The sequence below is a fragment of the Lepisma saccharinum genome, chromosome 4, assembly GCF_977018435.1.
Source record: "Lepisma saccharinum chromosome 4, izLepSacc3.1, whole genome shotgun sequence".
In the NCBI taxonomy this organism is placed as follows: domain Eukaryota; kingdom Metazoa; phylum Arthropoda; class Insecta; order Zygentoma; family Lepismatidae; genus Lepisma; species Lepisma saccharinum.
In genome coordinates this window covers 33,331,677-33,350,865 of record NC_139232.1, presented here as the reverse complement: position 1 = coordinate 33,350,865, position 19,189 = coordinate 33,331,677, and the positions used below count along the sequence as shown (strand labels likewise).

The 19,189-nt window shown below is 40.1% G+C and overlaps 1 protein-coding gene across 2 annotated transcripts in view; it reads right to left on the bottom strand.

Moving 5' to 3' along the window:
• The window catches only part of LOC145986408 (trehalose transporter 1-like protein), a 128,784-nt gene that overhangs the window by 45,064 nt on the left and 64,531 nt on the right, over positions 1-19,189 (bottom strand). For both annotated transcript variants that reach the window (XM_083120390.1, XM_083120389.1), the window contains exons 2-3: positions 12,661-12,802; positions 1,483-1,618 (exon numbers count right to left, since the gene is read on the bottom strand). In XM_083120390.1, coding sequence (XP_082976516.1) covers positions 1,483-1,618; positions 12,661-12,802 — 278 coding nt within the window. The remainder of the gene's footprint in view (positions 1-1,482; positions 1,619-12,660; positions 12,803-19,189) is intronic.

Below are 19,189 nucleotides of genomic sequence, written 5' to 3'. Positions count from 1 at the left end.
ACTCTGGTGTAGATATTTTGTTTATTGTACACACTCTTGCCTTGTTGTGGAGAAAATGAGCAGGAAAAGCGAAGGGCGCTTTTATAGAAGTATCCATTTCTATTACGCCTCAGATCCAATTCGAAGTTCTTATTTTTTAAAGTGATGTCCATACTTAATGGATGAATGTCCTAAGGCGCAATACTGCAATCGTGAGGTTTGCAGTCTGGAAACACTTACAGTTAATGAAGAGAGAGAGAGAGAGAGAGAGAGAGAGAGAGAGAGAGAGAGAGAGAGAGAGAGAGAGAGAGAGAGAGGTACAAAATTAATGATTACGTTAAAGTATGCCGCGAGTTCCTTCGTAGGTAAACGCGGCAACAGAGGGTCACTGCCATAAAGGCGGTTTCCGCGCCGGCTGAAAGAGCGGCGGGACCTTAGGTGGGCAGGCCATGTGGCACGAATGGGAGAGGAAAAAAGAGTTTACAGGAATCTAGTTGGGAAACCTGATGGTAAGAGACCAGTAGGAAGGCCAAGGCGAAGATGGAAGGCTAACATTGAGATGGACCTAAAGGAAATCGGCAAGGATGGAAAATATTGGATTCATATTGCTCAGGATAGGAACAGATGGAAGGCTTGTGTTGCTGCAGCAATAAACCTTCGAGTTTAAGAAGGCTAGAGAGTTAAGTTAGTTTGAATCGAACTTTGGGCGCTCAGTCGAAAATTTTTCAACCCATAAATTCACTGGTACAATTGCGAAATCACAAATATTACTCTTCATTACTTTGCTCCTCATTATATCAGGAGGTTAACAAAAGTATCCTTCACTAGTAAATTTTAACCAACCTGAAAATTTGGGGGAGGGGGAGGGGCAACTTTTTGTCCGGAGTTAAAGTGATAACGCAACACGACAATTCTTGCCCCGGTATCATAGTTCGTTGATTTGGTATACGCTGAAAAAAAAAGCTAGACCAAATAAACGGGAAAATTATTACATCTCATGCATAAGGTTTCTGAGTCAAACAAACAAACTGACTAAACTGACTACCGAAAACCATGCCTCACTACCCACACACTCTTAGGGCTGAACGTGCAGCTCATTGAGATGACAAGCCAAAAGCACATGAAAATTGAGAAGCAAAGATGTTCGTGCCGCTATGAAAACAACGCGAAGAAAGTTGAAGGGATTATTAAAACGTATTCCCGACATTCTATCTTAGACGAAACTTCTATAGTGAACAGAAATTTAGACGATTTCCTTCTTATCCTGAATCCTCCACGATCTCCTTCTTATCCTGAATCCTTCATGATCTCCTTCTTATACTGAATCCTCCATGAACTTGCGTCTTTTGATTTGTTTAGTTATTGTTTGACATTTGTGGAGAGCAAGAAGAGAATAGAACAAGAGAAATAATATAAGAAATTTAAAGAAAGAAGAGAGAAAGGAAAATAAAAGAACAGAGAAATAAAAAAAGGGGAAAAAATGCATGTCCAAGATGAGCTCACCTATCCACGATCCAACGTCATCGTCCGTTGGCAAAGAACTGTTAGGATGTTGCAGCTGGGGCAGAAGAACAGCCGAATAACCAATGGGCATTCCGCAGCCTATGGTGATGAGAGACACGGCTCCAGCCATCAGACTCTGTAACGAATTTAGGGTATTCTTTTTAATCTGCCACACCTGTCTCCAAGACAAAATATCCGCCAATTCGTGTCCAATATCAGGAAGTGTGAGCACTGCTTGGTAGAACTATGTTAATTGTAATGATGAGATTGCAAAAATATTGCTACGTACTCAAGAAATTGAATTGCCTCCCCGATGGCGTATGGTAACTTCGTATCTTTGTAATGAAGTGACCCTGGGTTCGATACCGGGTTCAAGAATGGAGGCACATAGTGGTTGCAATCCAACTTTAAATTGTAGGTCCAATCCCAAATAGCCTATCTGTGCAAAATACTTAAAAACTCAAACATACAAGAAAGTGAAAAGCAAGGGGTCAGATAGCCGTTAAAATCGCTTGGTGTAATCATCTCAGTTCTTTTTAGAATGTCATGAATAGGGTGCGGATTTTTGCCTATTTGCCATTTTTATTCCTTTGTAGTAAAACATAGGTTTTAATGTTTAAAGTTCGTTTCATGGGGTTTCTAGTCCGAAAACGCATTTTATAGTGCCTATAAATGCCTATTTTGAGTGTTGGTACCTATTTCGCTTAATCGTGCCTAAAAGTGCCTATTCTTCAATTTTTTGTTACTTCAGCTTTCTTTACTCTACTTTGGCTCTCCATACACTGAAAAATGTAAGCCTTTGTTTATGCTGAACTGACTGAAATCTGGTATTCGCCAGATTTGAGGGTCTCAAGGAATGTAAAATCTTTGGAAATACCAAATGTCACTTAATCAGGATAAGCAAATTGGTCAACCTGTTGGTGACTTATACTTAAACGGCAAACCACCCTTTTCCTTTATTTTTCGCCTGAAAGCTTGCGGGAGTCAATCAGTACTAATTTGCTTTTGTGTGTGTGTGTGTAAGGTTCATGTGTTTTAAAATGCCAAATCACAAATCGGCTAGAAGTGTATTAATTAAAGAAATGTATTGCTGCAGAAGCTTGTTTTACCACCGATTTGATTTTGATTGTTGTTATTTATCGTCCCTTATCTCCTCTTTTGGCTAATCGCAACTATGAGAATAAGTGATATGATGAAATTGATGAAGGGACGGACACTCACAAAGAACACCCATGCCCTGCGGTCGTAGCCATGCTGTACTAACCATTCCGCCATAGAGGTCGGCCCCACTCACTGAAAAGCAATTTTCTGTCAATCTTGTATGAAGTAGACTGTTACGTTTAATTGTTAAATTGCTTTACAAAGAAATATTTCTTCCCCACATGGGATATTTATGCACAACCTTTGTCAGAAAAGTTCCAGGACTGATTTTTTTATTCTTTACCTATGATATTCAAACACAAGAAATGGGTGGTATTCAGTCACCTGATATGGGTTCCGAATAGAAATGTCCTCGGAAGTGTTTCCATGTAAACACACTAGGTGGCAGGGCTGTGCTTAGCAGCCTACTGTTTGGCTTGTTGGCGCATTTAGTTGGAAGTTACACAAGTGTCGTGATGGACGTGCATTCCGAGCAGAGAGTTAACATTAAGTTTTGTGTTAAGCTGGGAAACCCCTAGTTAAACATGGAATATGATACAGCAAGCATTTGGTGACAAGGCATTATCAAAAAGCCGTATCTTTGATTGGTTCAAAAGGATTCGGAAAGGCAGAGATTCAGTGCAAGATGATCCAAAGAAAATGTCGATCCCAATTTTTCATGCTAAAGGTTTGATGCACCACGAATATCTTTCTGAAGGACAAACAATAAACAAAAACATTTATATTGACTTCCTGAAACATTTGCGTCAAGCAATTCTGCGGCGCCGTCCTAATTAGTGCGCATCTGGGCAGTGGTTCTTATTGCACGACAATGCAAGGCCACAAACTGCTTTATCAGTCCAGGAATATCTGGCCAAGCATCGTATCTCTGCTCTATCACATCCCTCATATTTACCCGACCAGTTACTGTGTGATTTTTTTTTTTGCCTCCCCGTGTGCAAACACCGCTGAAAGGGAAGCGTCATGAATATATTGTTAGCAATCCAAACAGTTTTGTGACAGATGTGCTGAGAAGCATTCTAGATGAAGCTTTCCCTGCTTGCTTCCATGACCTCCAGAAACGGCGGCAGCTGTGTATAGATACCCGGGGGGACTATTTTGATAAAACCTAGGACCATTAGTTCCTAAGTCGAATAAGTTATTTTTTACGAGCTCAGTCCTGGAACTTTTCTGACAAAGGTTGTATATATATATATATAGTTTTTATATAAAACCCTTGTTCAAAACTCTCAGCTGATGACGTGATTTCAGACTCCTCTGAAAAATGATTTTCTTCCTATTGTGTTATTCGGAAACAAGGATGAATGGTGAACAATGCACATTGTGACGAGCCATCATCTTACGTTACCAGGGCCGTCCACCCCCCCCCCCCCGTCATTACGCAGCAACGGGAAATTTAAAATCAAAATCAATATATTCCTAAGTAAAACATCAAACTAAAAAATAATAAATAAAATAAATAATGTTACACTATTGAACAAACGCATGTCTCTACCACAGCAAAACTTGAAAAAATACGACACTAAATTACAATTTTATTATACGTATCTTAAATGTAACAAGTATTAGGAAAGAAATGCCTTGAAGACTTGGGCTCATATTTTTGCCATTGAAGGCCTATGATATGATTGGATGTTTTTAAAAAATACATGGAATGTTATTTCTCGTATGGTCTCCTTTGGTGCACTATTGTGTTTTATGACAGCCTAAAGTACTTTCAGTTCATCTCTTAAATCAGTAGGGTAAATATGTACGTATATTTGGAGCATTCATGTGTTAATATACAGGCAAGTTTTGTACACTTTTGAGACAAAAGATCAGATGCATGGGCGTCGCCAGAATTTTTTATAGGGGCGGTCAGGCAATTGATAAAATTGAATAGTAGAAATAACAACAATAATAATTAATATTATCATTGTCTTGATTATTATGATATAATAACTATTATAAACCAATGAAAATAAACCCACTTCTTTCCAAATTTATTATTATTATATCGTTGGGGAGATACTTCTAATCTATTCACCGAATTAGTGAATATCCACTTCATACAGTTAGTGTACTGAAAGATATAGCTATTTTATTGTTTTGTTAACTTCAGCATAACTTGTCCAAGAAAAATATAAATATTTGGGAAAATTTTAATAATAAAGTTCTGTTGTTTCGCCTCACCCCATAGAACTGATGTAACTCACTTTCCTTGAAAACTGCAGAACCATTTATTATTTTAGTTTAAATGGTAAAATATGAAAACATAACCTGGTTACTGTATTTTACACTAATTGTTTCGCTCTAACGCTGTTTTTACTTTGGTTATTCTGTTCGAATATTGACTGGTCGTTATTTATTCAATCTCTCTCTATATAGTAAAAATGTATGTATGTGTGTATGTTTGTACCGGCATAACTCTCGAACGCCTGGAGCGATTTCAACCAAACTTGGTACACGTATCACTTGCAATCTGGAAAGAAATACTGTGGGGGTAAGACACCCCTGGCATCTCTAGGGGTGGGGTGGGAAGGGGTGACATGTAATAATAATAAAAGACGACCGATATTAGTGTGGAATCTATAGTTTTTGGGGTCGCTAAGATGAATAGTGATACTTCTAATGGCGTTCAACTCCAAGACACCCTTGGCACCCCTAGGGGTTGGGGTGGGAAGAAGGTGACACGTAAAACGACCGATATTAGTGTTGAATCCGTGGTTTTCGGGGTCGCTGAGATGAATAGTGACACTCCCAATGCCGTTCAACACCAAGACACCCCTGGTACCCCTATGGGTGTGGGTGGGAAGGGGGTGATTTGTAAAACAACCGATATTAGTGTGAAGTCCATAATTTTCGGAGTCGCTAAGATGAATACTGACACTCCCAATTCCGTTCAACTCCAAGACACCTCTGGCACTCCAAGGGGTGGGGGTGGGAGGGGGGTGACATATAAAACGACCGATATTAATGTGGAATCCATAGTTTACGGGGTCGCTAAGATGAATAGTGACACTCCTAATGCCGTTCAACTCCAAGTTCATTTTACACTAGAGTTAGAATTTATTATTTTCCTGTCTAATAGAAGATTGGTATAAATAAATACCCGGGCAACGCCGGGCAATCAGCTAGTTAACAATTAAAGTAACGAGTTCCAGATGGCATATCTTTAAGCTTAGTAATATAAAGCAAGAAATCGAAAAATTCACTGCAATGTTCAACCTGCTCAAATCTCTTAGAGCTAAAATAATCACGTCTAGGATAGGGTAGGTTCCTGTAGAAGAGTACGCGGCCTTGAAAGAGTACGCAGTGCCAATTTCCAAAGTTGGCAGCATTGTGGGATGGTAGCTTCTAGACGTTAGCAAGCAGCAGTACGGAAGGTTATGTATTAGCATGAAGGAAGTAACAAGCGGCTGGAGGGGACTGAGTAATTAGCAGGTAAGTACTTTAATGCCATTTCAATGTAATATTACGCTTGTAGAATATAACGTCTTCCCTATAACGCTAAAACGGGAAGACAATGACCTGTATCTATAGTAAATATCTGTGCACGCCTTGAGGATACATAGGTGTGGATTTCACATGTCTAGTCTGATTGATTCCTCCATCTTGTGACCAAACATTAAATGTGGAGTTCTCCTCAAAGAGTACAAATTGAATAGTACCCAAAGAGTTTGCTTGCGTACTCTTGAGGGACAGGGCAGTTTCTACGTAGTAATATTCCTTATATCTGTGACATTTTTTAAAAGATGTCTGAGGTCACAATTTCTCAATAATTTTCTGTAAAATTAGAAGAATTTACATAGATTGAATCACAAATAAAATGATTGATTGAATTGTTGTTTTAAGTCCACTTCATGCACAGTGAGGCTAATTGGGACTGGCCCTACAGTTTAAAGTGGGATCCGAACCACTATGTGCCTCCACCGGGTATCGAACCCGACACAAATAAAATGAAAGTACAGTATCGTATGTGCATAAATTCATACGTAAAAGACAAACTTTGTCACAATAGTTATTATTTCATCTACAGGAAAGATATCAGGCTACAGAAGGAAAACAAACCGTAAATTAGTGTTAACGGAGGAAGTATTGAATGACTGCTACAGGCGATTACAACTGGGAGAAAGCATAAGGAAAATTGCCGCATCGCTGGGAGTAAATGAGTGCACACTCCGGAAAAGAATGAAGGCTGCAAGTCCTTTTTCCTACACGTTACAAAAAAATAACTAGCCTATTCCTTTCAAATCATGGAGGGCTATTTCATCTTTCCTTGTAGGCCTAGGCCATTAGTCTTGGGCGCTGCGACGCCAAGGATCCCGGGTTCGAATCCCGCTCGGGCTTGATTGTTTGTGAATGTCCATTCATCAATTTCATCATTTCATCACTCATGCTCATCTTCGCAAATTAGCCAAAACTCGAAGTAAAATAAACTAAATCAATCAATCAATCAATCAATCAACCATATGTCTTGATTAGTTTATGGGAATAAAATAGTCTCTCATCCGAAATAAGATTTAAACTTCGAATTTAATGAACGGAGCTTGTAGGTCTGCTATCAATCACACAGGCTAACTAGCACTAGCTACCAGGGTTGTTAAAGGTCCAGCAACCCATAAATTCTAATGGGTTCTAATGGGTTCCGCTGCAGGACGGGATCTTTTTTCTCGCACAATTTAAATTCGGTCCAAATTTCGTATTGTTTCATTGAAAATAATGTTCCCGGACCGCATTTTAATTGTTCCTGAAAAAAGGTTCCTGGACCGTATTTAAATTGATGTGGGAAAAATGGTTCTTGGACCCAATTTAAATTCTTCCGGAAAAAAGGTTCCTGGACCGAATTGAAATGCTTTAAATATGAAAAGGTTATACACTGTCTAGAACTCATTTACGTTTGCTGATTTTCTCTCCCAGTCAGGGATTGAATTTATTTACGATTCGTAGACCAGGATTGACCGATTGAAAGTTGCCTTCTAAAAATGTCCGCGAGTACGTTTACACTGGAATGTCACACTGCGGTTGTAGAAACCGTATCGCAGGAAATAAATCATAACGCTGTTGTTATCTCGTGGGCCACGTTCAAATACTCCCTTGTCGAAGAGTTACTGTACATTGTACATAACGCAATGGACTATATTAATGTGGCGTCACAGTGAGTTCAAACAAACCCGTCACGTGTTGCTCCGACATCCGATCCAGGAACCGCAGCCAATAGGAGCCGTCGATGAGGTAACGTGAGGCTGTTGTGTTCAAAGTGTTGCTACAACCAAGGGAAGGTACGCGCGCGATAGAATAAGACTACATGGAGACGGGTAACGTGGCTGCAGCGTTTGCGTTTCGCCCATTTCTACCCTGTACCTTAGATTCTCGAGACAACCAACACCTGGATTAGTCTTTCATGCTCACAAGTGGATAATTGTTTATCGTCAGGTCCGTATTCGACCCAAGTTGCGTATTGTTTCATTTCAATACGGAACTTCGACGCTATTTAAATTGGTTCGGAAAAAAGGTTCCCGGACCGTATTTAAATTAATTCAGAAAAAGGTTCCTGGGCCGTATTTAATTTGATCTGGAAAAAAGGTTCCTGGACCGAATTGAAATGCTTTACAGATAGAAAGGTTCTTTACGGTCGAGAACCCATTTACGCTTGCTGATTTTCTCTCCTGGACCGGAATTGAATTTATTTAAAATTCGTGAACCTTTGACAACCCTGCTAGCTAATTAGATACGCTCACAAATGTAGCTATTCACAGGACATTTATATCGTAACTAAAAATTTCGGTTCTTCTTTGCATTATTACAGGGGACAGTTCCAGTTTCCCTTGGCAGACTGAAACCTATCTTCACAGGAGACGAGGAAAAGCTGTTAGCACAACATGTGAGAGATTTGGATGCAAGATTTTACGGTCTTACTAGAAAGCAGCTGATGCGACTCCTGTGCACCGTACCCCCGTTGGAGGGGAGGGGGAGAGTGGACCACGCTTCCTTATGGCCCGAGCTGAACGGAAGAAGGGAAGCTGTGCGGGAGACTTTTCGTCCAAGGTTCTTTTCCTTGTGGTTGCTCTATAACATGTGGTATAAGTAAGAAGCCCCGGTTCCGTTTCATGGCGTATATACAGCAGTGTTGCCACTATTAAATTTCCAACCCACGTATTTCTGTAAAACATTCCTCCTACTTTTAGCTTCACATCGCATCCTGCAGAAGATACACTGCATAGAAGCTCGGCTCTTTGAGCGACCAAAGCATCTTGTCCTTCTCGCTTGTTTACGTAAGAGATGGCCCTCTGAGAATGCTGTCGTCATCAGTCATGGACCGGTAAACCTGGTTGGCACGAGTAATTTTTGCTGGTCAAGAAGGATTCCTACTCGCATCTCTGGCGTATTCTTAGCTGTGAGGTGGAGCCATGCACCTGTACGGTTGACTGTAAGTCATTTACTCAATAGGAAAGGGCGACGCTTATTTTCGTCTTGCCTAATTTTGGCAAGTCGAATTGTTGTGTCAAGAACAGGCTAAAGGGAAACTGCGATTTTGCGGATCTTACGTTATGTGGTGGCGTTGTCAGTACCAATCTTCCGTATTAGATTATGCACGGTGCTCAAATGAATGGGCTCGACCACATTACAAATTGTGTTTGAGTTGTGCATTTTTCTTTTTAATAATGCTGAATTATCTTAACAATTTATAAACCTACGAACTTGACTAAACAGAAATCAGGTTTCGAAGTCTTTGGGGAATTCTTTCTCATTGAACATAGAATGGAGTCTTCATGCACAGATAGACTGATCGGAACTAGACCTATAGTTTAATTTGGGATCCGAGCCACTATGTGTCTTCACTGGTTATTGAACCCGGAACCCCTTGTTACAAGGTGACGATAACACTCGTATCATTAGATGCAAAAACTCAGGAAGTAGCTATTTGTAGAACATAGCGGCGAGGCGTAGTTGCATCTTTTCTTCAAGAGGAGCAGCAGTGTTGCAATTTTGGTGTGTATATGCGGACAGAAAGTTTTTTCCTTTGTTGGAATTTGCCAAAAACGAGTCATAATGATGGTACAACGAAGTTTTCGTGCAACTTACCACTGAGAGGAATCTACAGACAACCCAGGAACTTCTCGCGGTTCGGTGGCCTGTGTGCTGCTAATCGACCAAGTCGACTGGGTCCGTTACAAGTGACCTTGTAAAAAGGAACATTCCCACTATGTCGGTCTACAAGGCACAACGGCAAATCCGATCTGCTTTGCCGAAATCGATGGACGCCAAACATCATTGCGCTGTGGGGACGTGCATTCGGTCCTTCCTGATGGCGTAGTGGAAGCGTCATGGCCTTTGAATTAAGCGGTCCCGGGTTCGATACCCAGTGGATGTACATTGCACAGCGGTTCGGATCTCACTTTAACTGTAGGTTCTATCCTGATAGCCTTTCTGTGCATAAAGTGGACCTAAAGACAAACTCAATCCACGCCTAGTGAACACACGTGAACTACTCTGTCAAAAATGTGTGACGAGAAAGATGAGCTTGTAGCATCAGCATCTGTAATTGTTACTTCTGGTGCTATCAAGCGTCCAGAGAGATTTTGGACTCGTCCAAGTCTGAAAAGACAAACTAAATGTAGCGGAAGTGATTTACTCATAATACTTGTAAATAAATAAATAAATAAATAAAACAAAAAAACTCGATATTAGACGATACAGACAGTTTAAATCTCAAGTGCAGATGTCACGCTAGGTTTAGAAACGTTTTCCTTGTGCAAAGTTGTGAATTTGAAATTCTACTGTCTAATATTGGAACTAAAATCATTGTTCGGCCTGTTCTTACTTCGCGCGTCGGCACGGTTTCCTTTGCAGCAGACCTCTACTAACCGATTTGGAATCGGAATCCCAAGGGTCAAGTAGGCACAGGCCGACGACATGTACCCATTTGTTCTTGTTTTGCCGATCGGTCACCCAGCTCACCAGACCTCACTCCACATGATTTTTTCGTGTGGTCTCGTGAACGTGACATACCAGAAATTTAAGAAAGGATCGTGGCTGCAATTGCTATCATTGAAAAACTCATGTTTCAAAACGCATGTCAGGAAGTAGCTGACAAGATTGACGTCTACAAGGGTGTGGGTATATCGAGCATCTGCACATAAAACTTAGTGAGTTTCAGTATGTAATGATTAGGAAACGAATTTTTAGGTGATAAAAAGAGGGATTTAGGACTTCATGAACTCCATTTTAGGAGTTAATTTTAATTTTATGAAATAACTGGTTTTAGATGAAATTTGCATACAAAAGTTACTATTTTCGTGCAATGAATGCTACTCTTTGATTATAAAAATTTACAATTTGTCCGTTGTAAAAGCTTTATATTTTGAAGTACTGCACCACCATATGCTTCATATGTTTTTCAATGTACTCCGTGGTGAAGTTCTTCCAGTTGTCCGTGAGTGGGCGCTTGTACAGTCACAGACACTTCTGGATTGTAACAATCCTATTAACTTTCAATGTGATCGTCACAACCCATCACTGTACGTGCGTAGAGCGAGACCTTCTCTCCAAGCCTCAGGAAGTTATTGGTGCAAACTTCATATATGCAACTGCTGCTGATTCCAAAGGCAGGTTTGGTTCGCCCCGTTACCACTGTAGTCGCCTTATAACGGAGAGGTCGTAGGTTCGAAATCCGTTGACGGTACATAGTGGATCGGATCCCACTTTAAACTGTAGGTCAAGTCCAGATTAGTAAATCTGTGCAAAAATTCGGCTCAAAGACACAACCTCAAAACACATCACAGACAAGTTCGCAGTTGTCTTTTCGCTTTGACGAACAGCCTCTATACTAGGGCAGTTGTAGTTCCGGAGCAAACCCTCCCCTTTCACCTAACTGTTGTGTCAATGGGGGGAAATAGACGACGTGATTGGTCACTTGCAGGGTTGCCTTTCCTACTCGTCACAGCAGGCACTTGAAACAGCCAATCAGACGGAGGTATTCTTGGAATCTTACCGCGCTTTTACACTGTTGGATGCCGGGAATAATGCCGGCGCTGTTCTGTTAAGTGAATGATTTTGTAGCTAGGATTCCGTCCCAAAACAGCCCGCATTTTTGTTTAATATGCTACACCTACGGTCCCTTTAATTGACTGGGAAGTAACAACGGAGAACGCCTCATCCAGACTGTTCGCTCCATTTTTTTAAAATTTCGTGATGCAGGTTGAAAGATGGTGGAAATTTGCACAGACGTTGACATCCCTTGCTGTTGCATTGCTTCTTTTGCCGCTCGGATTCGTTCAAGATCTCAAAGTTCAAGGGTCGTGGAAATTAAAGGTCGTTTTTAAAAGGCGTTTCTCAAGTCAGAATAAAGTTTTTAGGCATTTCTAGTTCATTTAGGTATTTATAGGAATTTATAGTTCATTGAGGCATTTTAGGCCCTATATAATTTCAGTAAAGGGGCGTTGTGTACATGAAACGCAAATATATCTAATTATCTTACGTCTAGGACGTAGCAAAAAAAAGGTTATGAACCTAGAAATCCGTTCCCTAGTAATGATATGCTTCTTTCTTTATGTATTTGTCTTGGTTACTTTTTTATTGAGTGTATTGAGGGAATTATGAATTACCCTGTACACACACACACAAAATATGTAACTATATAAACTATAATGTGTGTGTGGGGGGTGTATGTGTGTGTTTGTGTGTGTGTGTTTGTGTGTGTGTGTGCGTGGGTAGTGATTTTTCTTCTTATTTTTGCATCTTTACTCCCCTTAGGAGGAAATACAATAAATTAAAATTAAAGTATCTTCAATTTTTAGGATGATTTCTTCAATTCGGGTAATTAGTAGAAAACATTCAGGACAGCTTATATTTTTATAGAGTACTGTCTTCCTTACAATCAAAGATCTACTTAGCCACTGGTAGTATTAATAGGAAAGAGAATTATGAATTGTATTTGTTTATTTGAAATTTTGGGCGGACCTATAGATCCCTTGCCCATCTGCCGAAACCGCTGGCACCAAGTTTGCCTTAAACATGAACACAAACATAACATACCTGTGCAAACACAGCTCGGTTGTTTGATTTTTCGTTTTGAGCTGTAGTCGCTTCGCCAAGAGAAGATCCAGGGTTCAGTTTCATGACGACTTCTGCCGTGTCGAGGCCCACGTGGTACACGCGGCCATCATCCTCCGAGGGCCTGCAACGACATGGAAGGTGACAATTTAATATATGCCACAATTTTCCCAATTTTTCAAAAGTAGTAGATTTTAAATCATCAGGCCAGGATTTATACATCCTCTCATCAATTTCACATCACGCATTTTCATCTTCATCTTCACGATTAGCCAAAAGTGTCAGAAAAGCGAAGTAAAATAAAATAAATCAATCATTTATATATTTCTATATTACGCCGCTTTTCTATCTCTTGGGTTAAATGCGACGATGAGGACGAATGATGAGCCGAAGGAATGGCGATGGGACAGACATGATACAACCATAGCTGTCCAATGTCCGAACCTTGGACTTCTGGTTTCGTAGCGTGTTATACTCAGTGGAATTCTTAGGAAAAAAACTGTAAAAGTAGGGTGAATGAAGCAAAATGGTACGATGCATAAAAAGCCATGTTTAGTTCTTCTAAAACCTTCCAATTATCGAGTTCGTGTTTTAAGTCCACTGTATGCACAGTAAGGCTAATCGGGGATCCGAACTACTATGTGCCTCCACCGGGTATCGAACCCGGGACCCCTTGATTGCAAGGCGGCGATGTTACCACTGCGTCATTGAGGAGGCCGAGAAAAACTTACAATTAGTCAGTAAAATTAATATTCAGGGAGAAGGCCTGCGAAGAGTTCTTTCATTCGGTTGCGCGTGGTCATCACATCTACTCCCATAGTTTAGAGAGCAGAATTTGCTTCTATCGCTTTCAAGTACTTCCCAAATTGTCCTCACGAAGTTGGAACAGCACAGAAATTTTGGAACTAATACAAGCAGGCACATACCCAGGGAATGGGCTCGGGGGCTGCAGTCCTTTCCCGAAATCCTACAAATATCTGATTTTAATAATGTGTAGTAGTAATTAAATTTACTTCATCTTGTATGGTAAGTTTAAATATGCCATACATAAATTCATTTTCAGCGCATTTACTCCTCCCCCAACCTTTTCGTCTTTAGATGGCGGCTGCCGATAAGGGAAAAGCCCCTTCCGAAATCAAATTCTAGCTACCGTCCTGACCACCAGGGATCGAACCTTGCACCTTTCGATTGATTGATTAATTGAACTGGTGTTTTAAGTCCACTTTATGCACAGTAAGGCTAATCGGGACTGGACCTACAGTTTAAAGTGAGATCCGAACAACTATGTGCCTCCATCGGGAATCGAACCCGGGCAGGTTGTTGAACCTGCCGAACCAAAGACGAGAGCGTAATCATTTGAGCGTGTGGGAACTTTGTTTTATCCAGTGCGATCAAACATTCAGTTTTCCACGCACGAATAATATTAATTTTAAGAAATTAGACGTAAAATTTCTTATCGTCATCATTCTCCAAGTGAACAATCAGATGCCATAGAAGACTCGGGCCCGCCCTATAGAATAGTGCTTAACGCGGTCGCCTTGAACTAAGTGATACCGGATTCGATTCCGGTATGAACTGTATACTAATCGGGACTGGTTCTACAGTGTAAAGTGGGATCCGAACCACTATGAGCATGCAGCGGGTATCGGACCCAGAACCCCTTGATTACAAGGCGACGATGCTACCATCCGCCACCGAGGAAGCCCTTGCTCCTTTTCTTTCCAAGACTATATATGTATGTATGTATGTATGTATACACAGTGGCGTAGCAAGGAGTGGGCGAAGTGGGCGACCGCCCAGGGCCTCGCGCCTAAAGGGCCCTTGCGTCCCAAACGGTTGATACGAAAAATATAGGCCTAATAGCCTAAATGAAAGTGAGAAAAATATGGAAAAGGCTAATTTTTGTGCGTAATAAAATTAAAATATTCTGCTTTTCTCTGGTTATAAATTCTAGTTAAACGTTATAATTTGAATGAATACGTCAAATCATGGGCGTAACATGAATGGACTGTCCCGACTAAATGGGGATGTCTTTTAGCCTTGCATCAATGATTATAAAACAAAAATTACTCAATGTTGCAGACTGCAAACTTCTGGACCCTAACTCTCTCTCTCCAGAACAACCCATTCCTATATGCAAGGACGAAATCTAAATTCTTGCACAATCTGAAAAATCGTCAATGTTATTTTCGTACGTTTTTATATCTCCACATTATAATATTTCATAGTTCGAGGGGGGGGGGGTGGCCATGGCCCCCATGACGCTTCCGTTGAGTACGGGCATGCGCTACAGCTTCAGATTTTATCTTCCTCAAGTACACTTTCCGGGTGAGTGAAATTATTAAATATAATTTTCGTCAGCAATTTATTATGATTATTTCAATGATAAATTGCTGACGTATCCATGAACATTTAGTATCGATTTACATTGAGATTTCAAATTTAAAGAACGGATGGGGGCCTCGCAATCTGTTGCTACGCCACTGTATGTATGTGTGTCTATATATACACAGGGTGATTGATAATTCGACCTATTCCTGGAAAGGGGTAATACTAGAACATATTTGCAACAAATTTGACCCTATGCACCGGGGGTCGGAAATCAATGGGTTTCGAGTTATTGCAGTTTGTATATTTTCGTGACATATTCCGACTTGCGACCAAAAAACTACTAATTGTGAAAAAAACTACTACACCCTGGGCACTTAATCGACATGTTGCTATCAGCTGACGAATGAGTGACTACTAGGAAAAAAATGCATGCCCAAAATTTCCATACCCACAGAAAGAAACAGTCATTGGAGCACACGCCATGACGAAATTTGGAAATTTTCGTTTAAATCAAAGAGAATTACTCAAAAAAATGGTAACACACTTAGCGTAAAAATTACGGTAAAAACTTCCTCGTTTCATAAGCTCTCCAAAACGATACAAATGTTGTCAACTGGCACACGGGTTGGGGGGAAAAATCTGATTAAAAAGCGGAGAAGGCGCGTTGTAGACCTCTTCGTAAAGTGAAAAGAAGTTGTCAGTTGTGAGAAATAAAGGAACGAAAATGAGTGAAATAATAATGTTATTTACCATTCTCATGATTCCAGGTTGTCAGAATTAACTGTTACGAAAACTACAAATCCTGTTCAAATTGCCTCCCCTGTTACGTATGCAAGCACGCAGCCTGTGGGGTACTTCAGACACAGTCACTCGCGTCACTCAGTCTCTTATGTATTGGGCGGCTTAACAATCACCCTGTATATAATGTATGTATACAGTATAGGCCTAAAGGGTGTATAAATAGTTTGTTAATTTATAATAGTTTGAGCCCCACCCTGTGGCCGAGTGGTTAGCACATCGCGCTGCGACGCCAAGGGTCCCGGGTTCGAATCCCGGTCGGGCTTGGTTGTTTGTGAATGTCCATTCATCGATTTCATCATTTCATCACTCATCCCCATCTTCGCAAATTAGGCAAGAGGCACAAAACGCGAAGTAAAATAAACTAAATCAAATCAAATCAAAAATAATAGTAATGATAGAAAAAATCTTACGTTTGGGCGTCCGCAAGCTGATCAACCTAGCTACGTCCCTGCCTGCACTACACCGAGTGTCAAAGATTGCAGCGAACTAGACTGTCGCTTCCAGAAACAACAAAACCACAGATAAATGTATAATACGTTTATCTGTGCCAAAACAGTAAAACAAATAAGGTACGTGAGCCAAATGTGGTCATAGTTAAGCTTCTAAGGCAATTTGTAAATCTCCAATGAGAGATAAATTTGATGAAATTTTAAGAAATAACTCTTATAACTAATTAACAACATGCACCATATAAATATTTTGTAAAATTGCTTGAAACTGTTACATCTGTTTCCAAGGTGGCCCATGGGTACCAAAGGTAGCCAGCCCACTGCTTATAGTTTCGTAGAAAATGTTTCTTGTGCTCAAGAAAACATATTTATTCATGTTTATTCATTTTTTTATAATTTACTAGAGAAATTGTTAGTCTCAAAGTTTTAATTGCGGACATGCATTATGTACAGTAAAGACGCATAACCAACCTCCGTGGCGGAGTGGTTGACCGACCCTCGTATGCATAATGATTTCCCCAAGCTTCCATCTCTTGGCATTTTGGATTTGAGTCGTCCTAACATTGGGGAACATTCCTGGAAAACATATTCTCTGTAGTATTTAATTCTAGTTTCGAGCAAAATTTTAGATAATTCCACCCTACTAATTGTCTTCGAGATAAATAAAAGAAACACTTCCCCCCAAAAATTTATCACTGTAGAATTTAACATATAAAACCAACATATTAATAATATTTAGTGATTCATGAAAGTCTGTGCAAATTGAACGTTATTAGGTAATCTACGTATTTCAATGTGAAAAAAGTGTATATTCCAGAGGCGAGTGAAACCTGTTCCCAAGGAGAACCACCATGGACCACCTTAAGAACTCGCCTCTGGACTACGTCTTTCAACAAAAAATAGGTATAGTTCTTTTGACACAAAAACATTTTTACAATGTAACTATGTGGTCAAAAAGATAATTAAACGAGCTTTCAAAATATGTATATAAAATATCAACATTCGTTAATAACAACAACTATCTGCTCGATCCCTGACACAATAACTTACATAAAATGCTGCCAGCCCGAGGCAGTTCGTTTTCTGCATAGTCCACCAGAGGGGGACTGTAGTGACATTTGTTAACTTTGTTAAATACTAATATGATTTTCGTGATTTTCTAGGGAACTGTCGCCACCTTTGGCTCGCCTATCTTACAGTTCGAACTTACTTTCAAACCGTTTTAATATTTGTTTACGAAGATTATTTAAGTGTTAACGGAAGTGACCTTAAGAAAGTCAGATAAAGTTAAGTACGCGTGGCGCCTACAAATTTTACAACCTAAAAACCGTCAGATTGCTTCGGAACTTTGAAAACAAAATACAGGGACAACCTAAAATTAAGGACAGCATATTTTTTTAACGTGAAATCGGTCATTTTCTGAAAATCCACCAATGATATTATATAACGACGAATCTGAGAGTGGTGTAGTGAAAGTGGGTTCATTGTAATCTATTGATTGATTTATTTATTTTATTTAGCTTTTCTACTGATCACATCACCCCCACTCACGACCGGATCAAGAAAGTGTGGGGCGTTACCCCCACACCCCCTATACGCCTTCATGGCGTGGTGCTATGCACAGGGGAACACTTTACCTTTTTTACCACTTTGGGCTACTTACGAAGATGAGGATGAGTATTGATATGATGCAATTGATGAAGGAACAGTCACATGGAACATCCATGCCCAGGCTGGGATTCGAACCCGAGACCTCTGCATTGTAATCTAGTTCATATTTCTTTGTCCATAAAGCTTTGGACATGCATCAGATTACCCAAATATCACTAAGAGTGTTTATTTTAATATAATAGGAAGTTCTTCGCCTCTTTCTGAGGCGTTGTACGTACAATAGAAAATTGCAAAATGGCGTAATGGTATATGGGAGATGTGTAGGTTGGGTCCCATGCATTCATAATAGAGGCCATTTTGTGGAGGTGATGTGATCGTCACCACGCTCTGGTCGCCTTTCGCCCCTCCGAGGATTACCTATTTTTTAGAATTCGCTGAACCACAGGGCAGGTCAGTGCACGGACAGTATTGATATCTCCCACCCTGTGGAATCGAACCCAGGTCTCCACCTGGCAGTCCGACGCCTACCAACTGGACCACCGCTGCTCTATTCTATAATGGAAACAAAACCAAATACATGTTTCAAACTATTTTTAACAATGTATAAATTTAGGTCAGCAATCGTCCCATCCCCTTCACACGTCAGCAGTGAATCTCACAATGAAAAAGAACATGTCTAAATGTGTTCTATCAGGACATTTTCTGGTCCCGACTGCTATCAATTATAAAATTAAGACAGGCATTAAAAAGAAAGTGTTGTACCTACTTGTAGCCTTACTTTAAATGAAAATAAATAAAATGAGGTGATAAGAAGTAGTTTACATAAGTGTTGCTGCTCGAATACTGTCCTCTCAGTTTTAGTTGTTGACTTAAAGCTATACTACTTGGGTCTAGAGGTATACCCTCAATAGTATTTTACAGAGCATTTAGGCAGATTCTATTAATATTATAATCACTGCTGATTCAGCAGCATTGAAGTCAATTATCGAAAGAAAATTATGCACAGCATAGACAATACAGTACCAAAACTGTATGCACTTGTTTCTGTAGATGTGACCATAATCAATGCCACAATTACTGTCAAGCAAATTAACTGGAATTTTAAATTACTAAAACTAGCTGTAAGTGCATCCGAGGCAAAATACCTGTAGCACTATTCACTTAATTGAACTAATATTGAAGTTTATTCCCAAGTGTCTATGACTCATTACCTATGCATACATCATAGGGGTTCGCCAGGGGTGGGCAGTTGCCCCTCTCCTAATACTCTCACTTAGAAATTTAGTGTAGAGGAATCTTACCATCGTTAATAAACAATA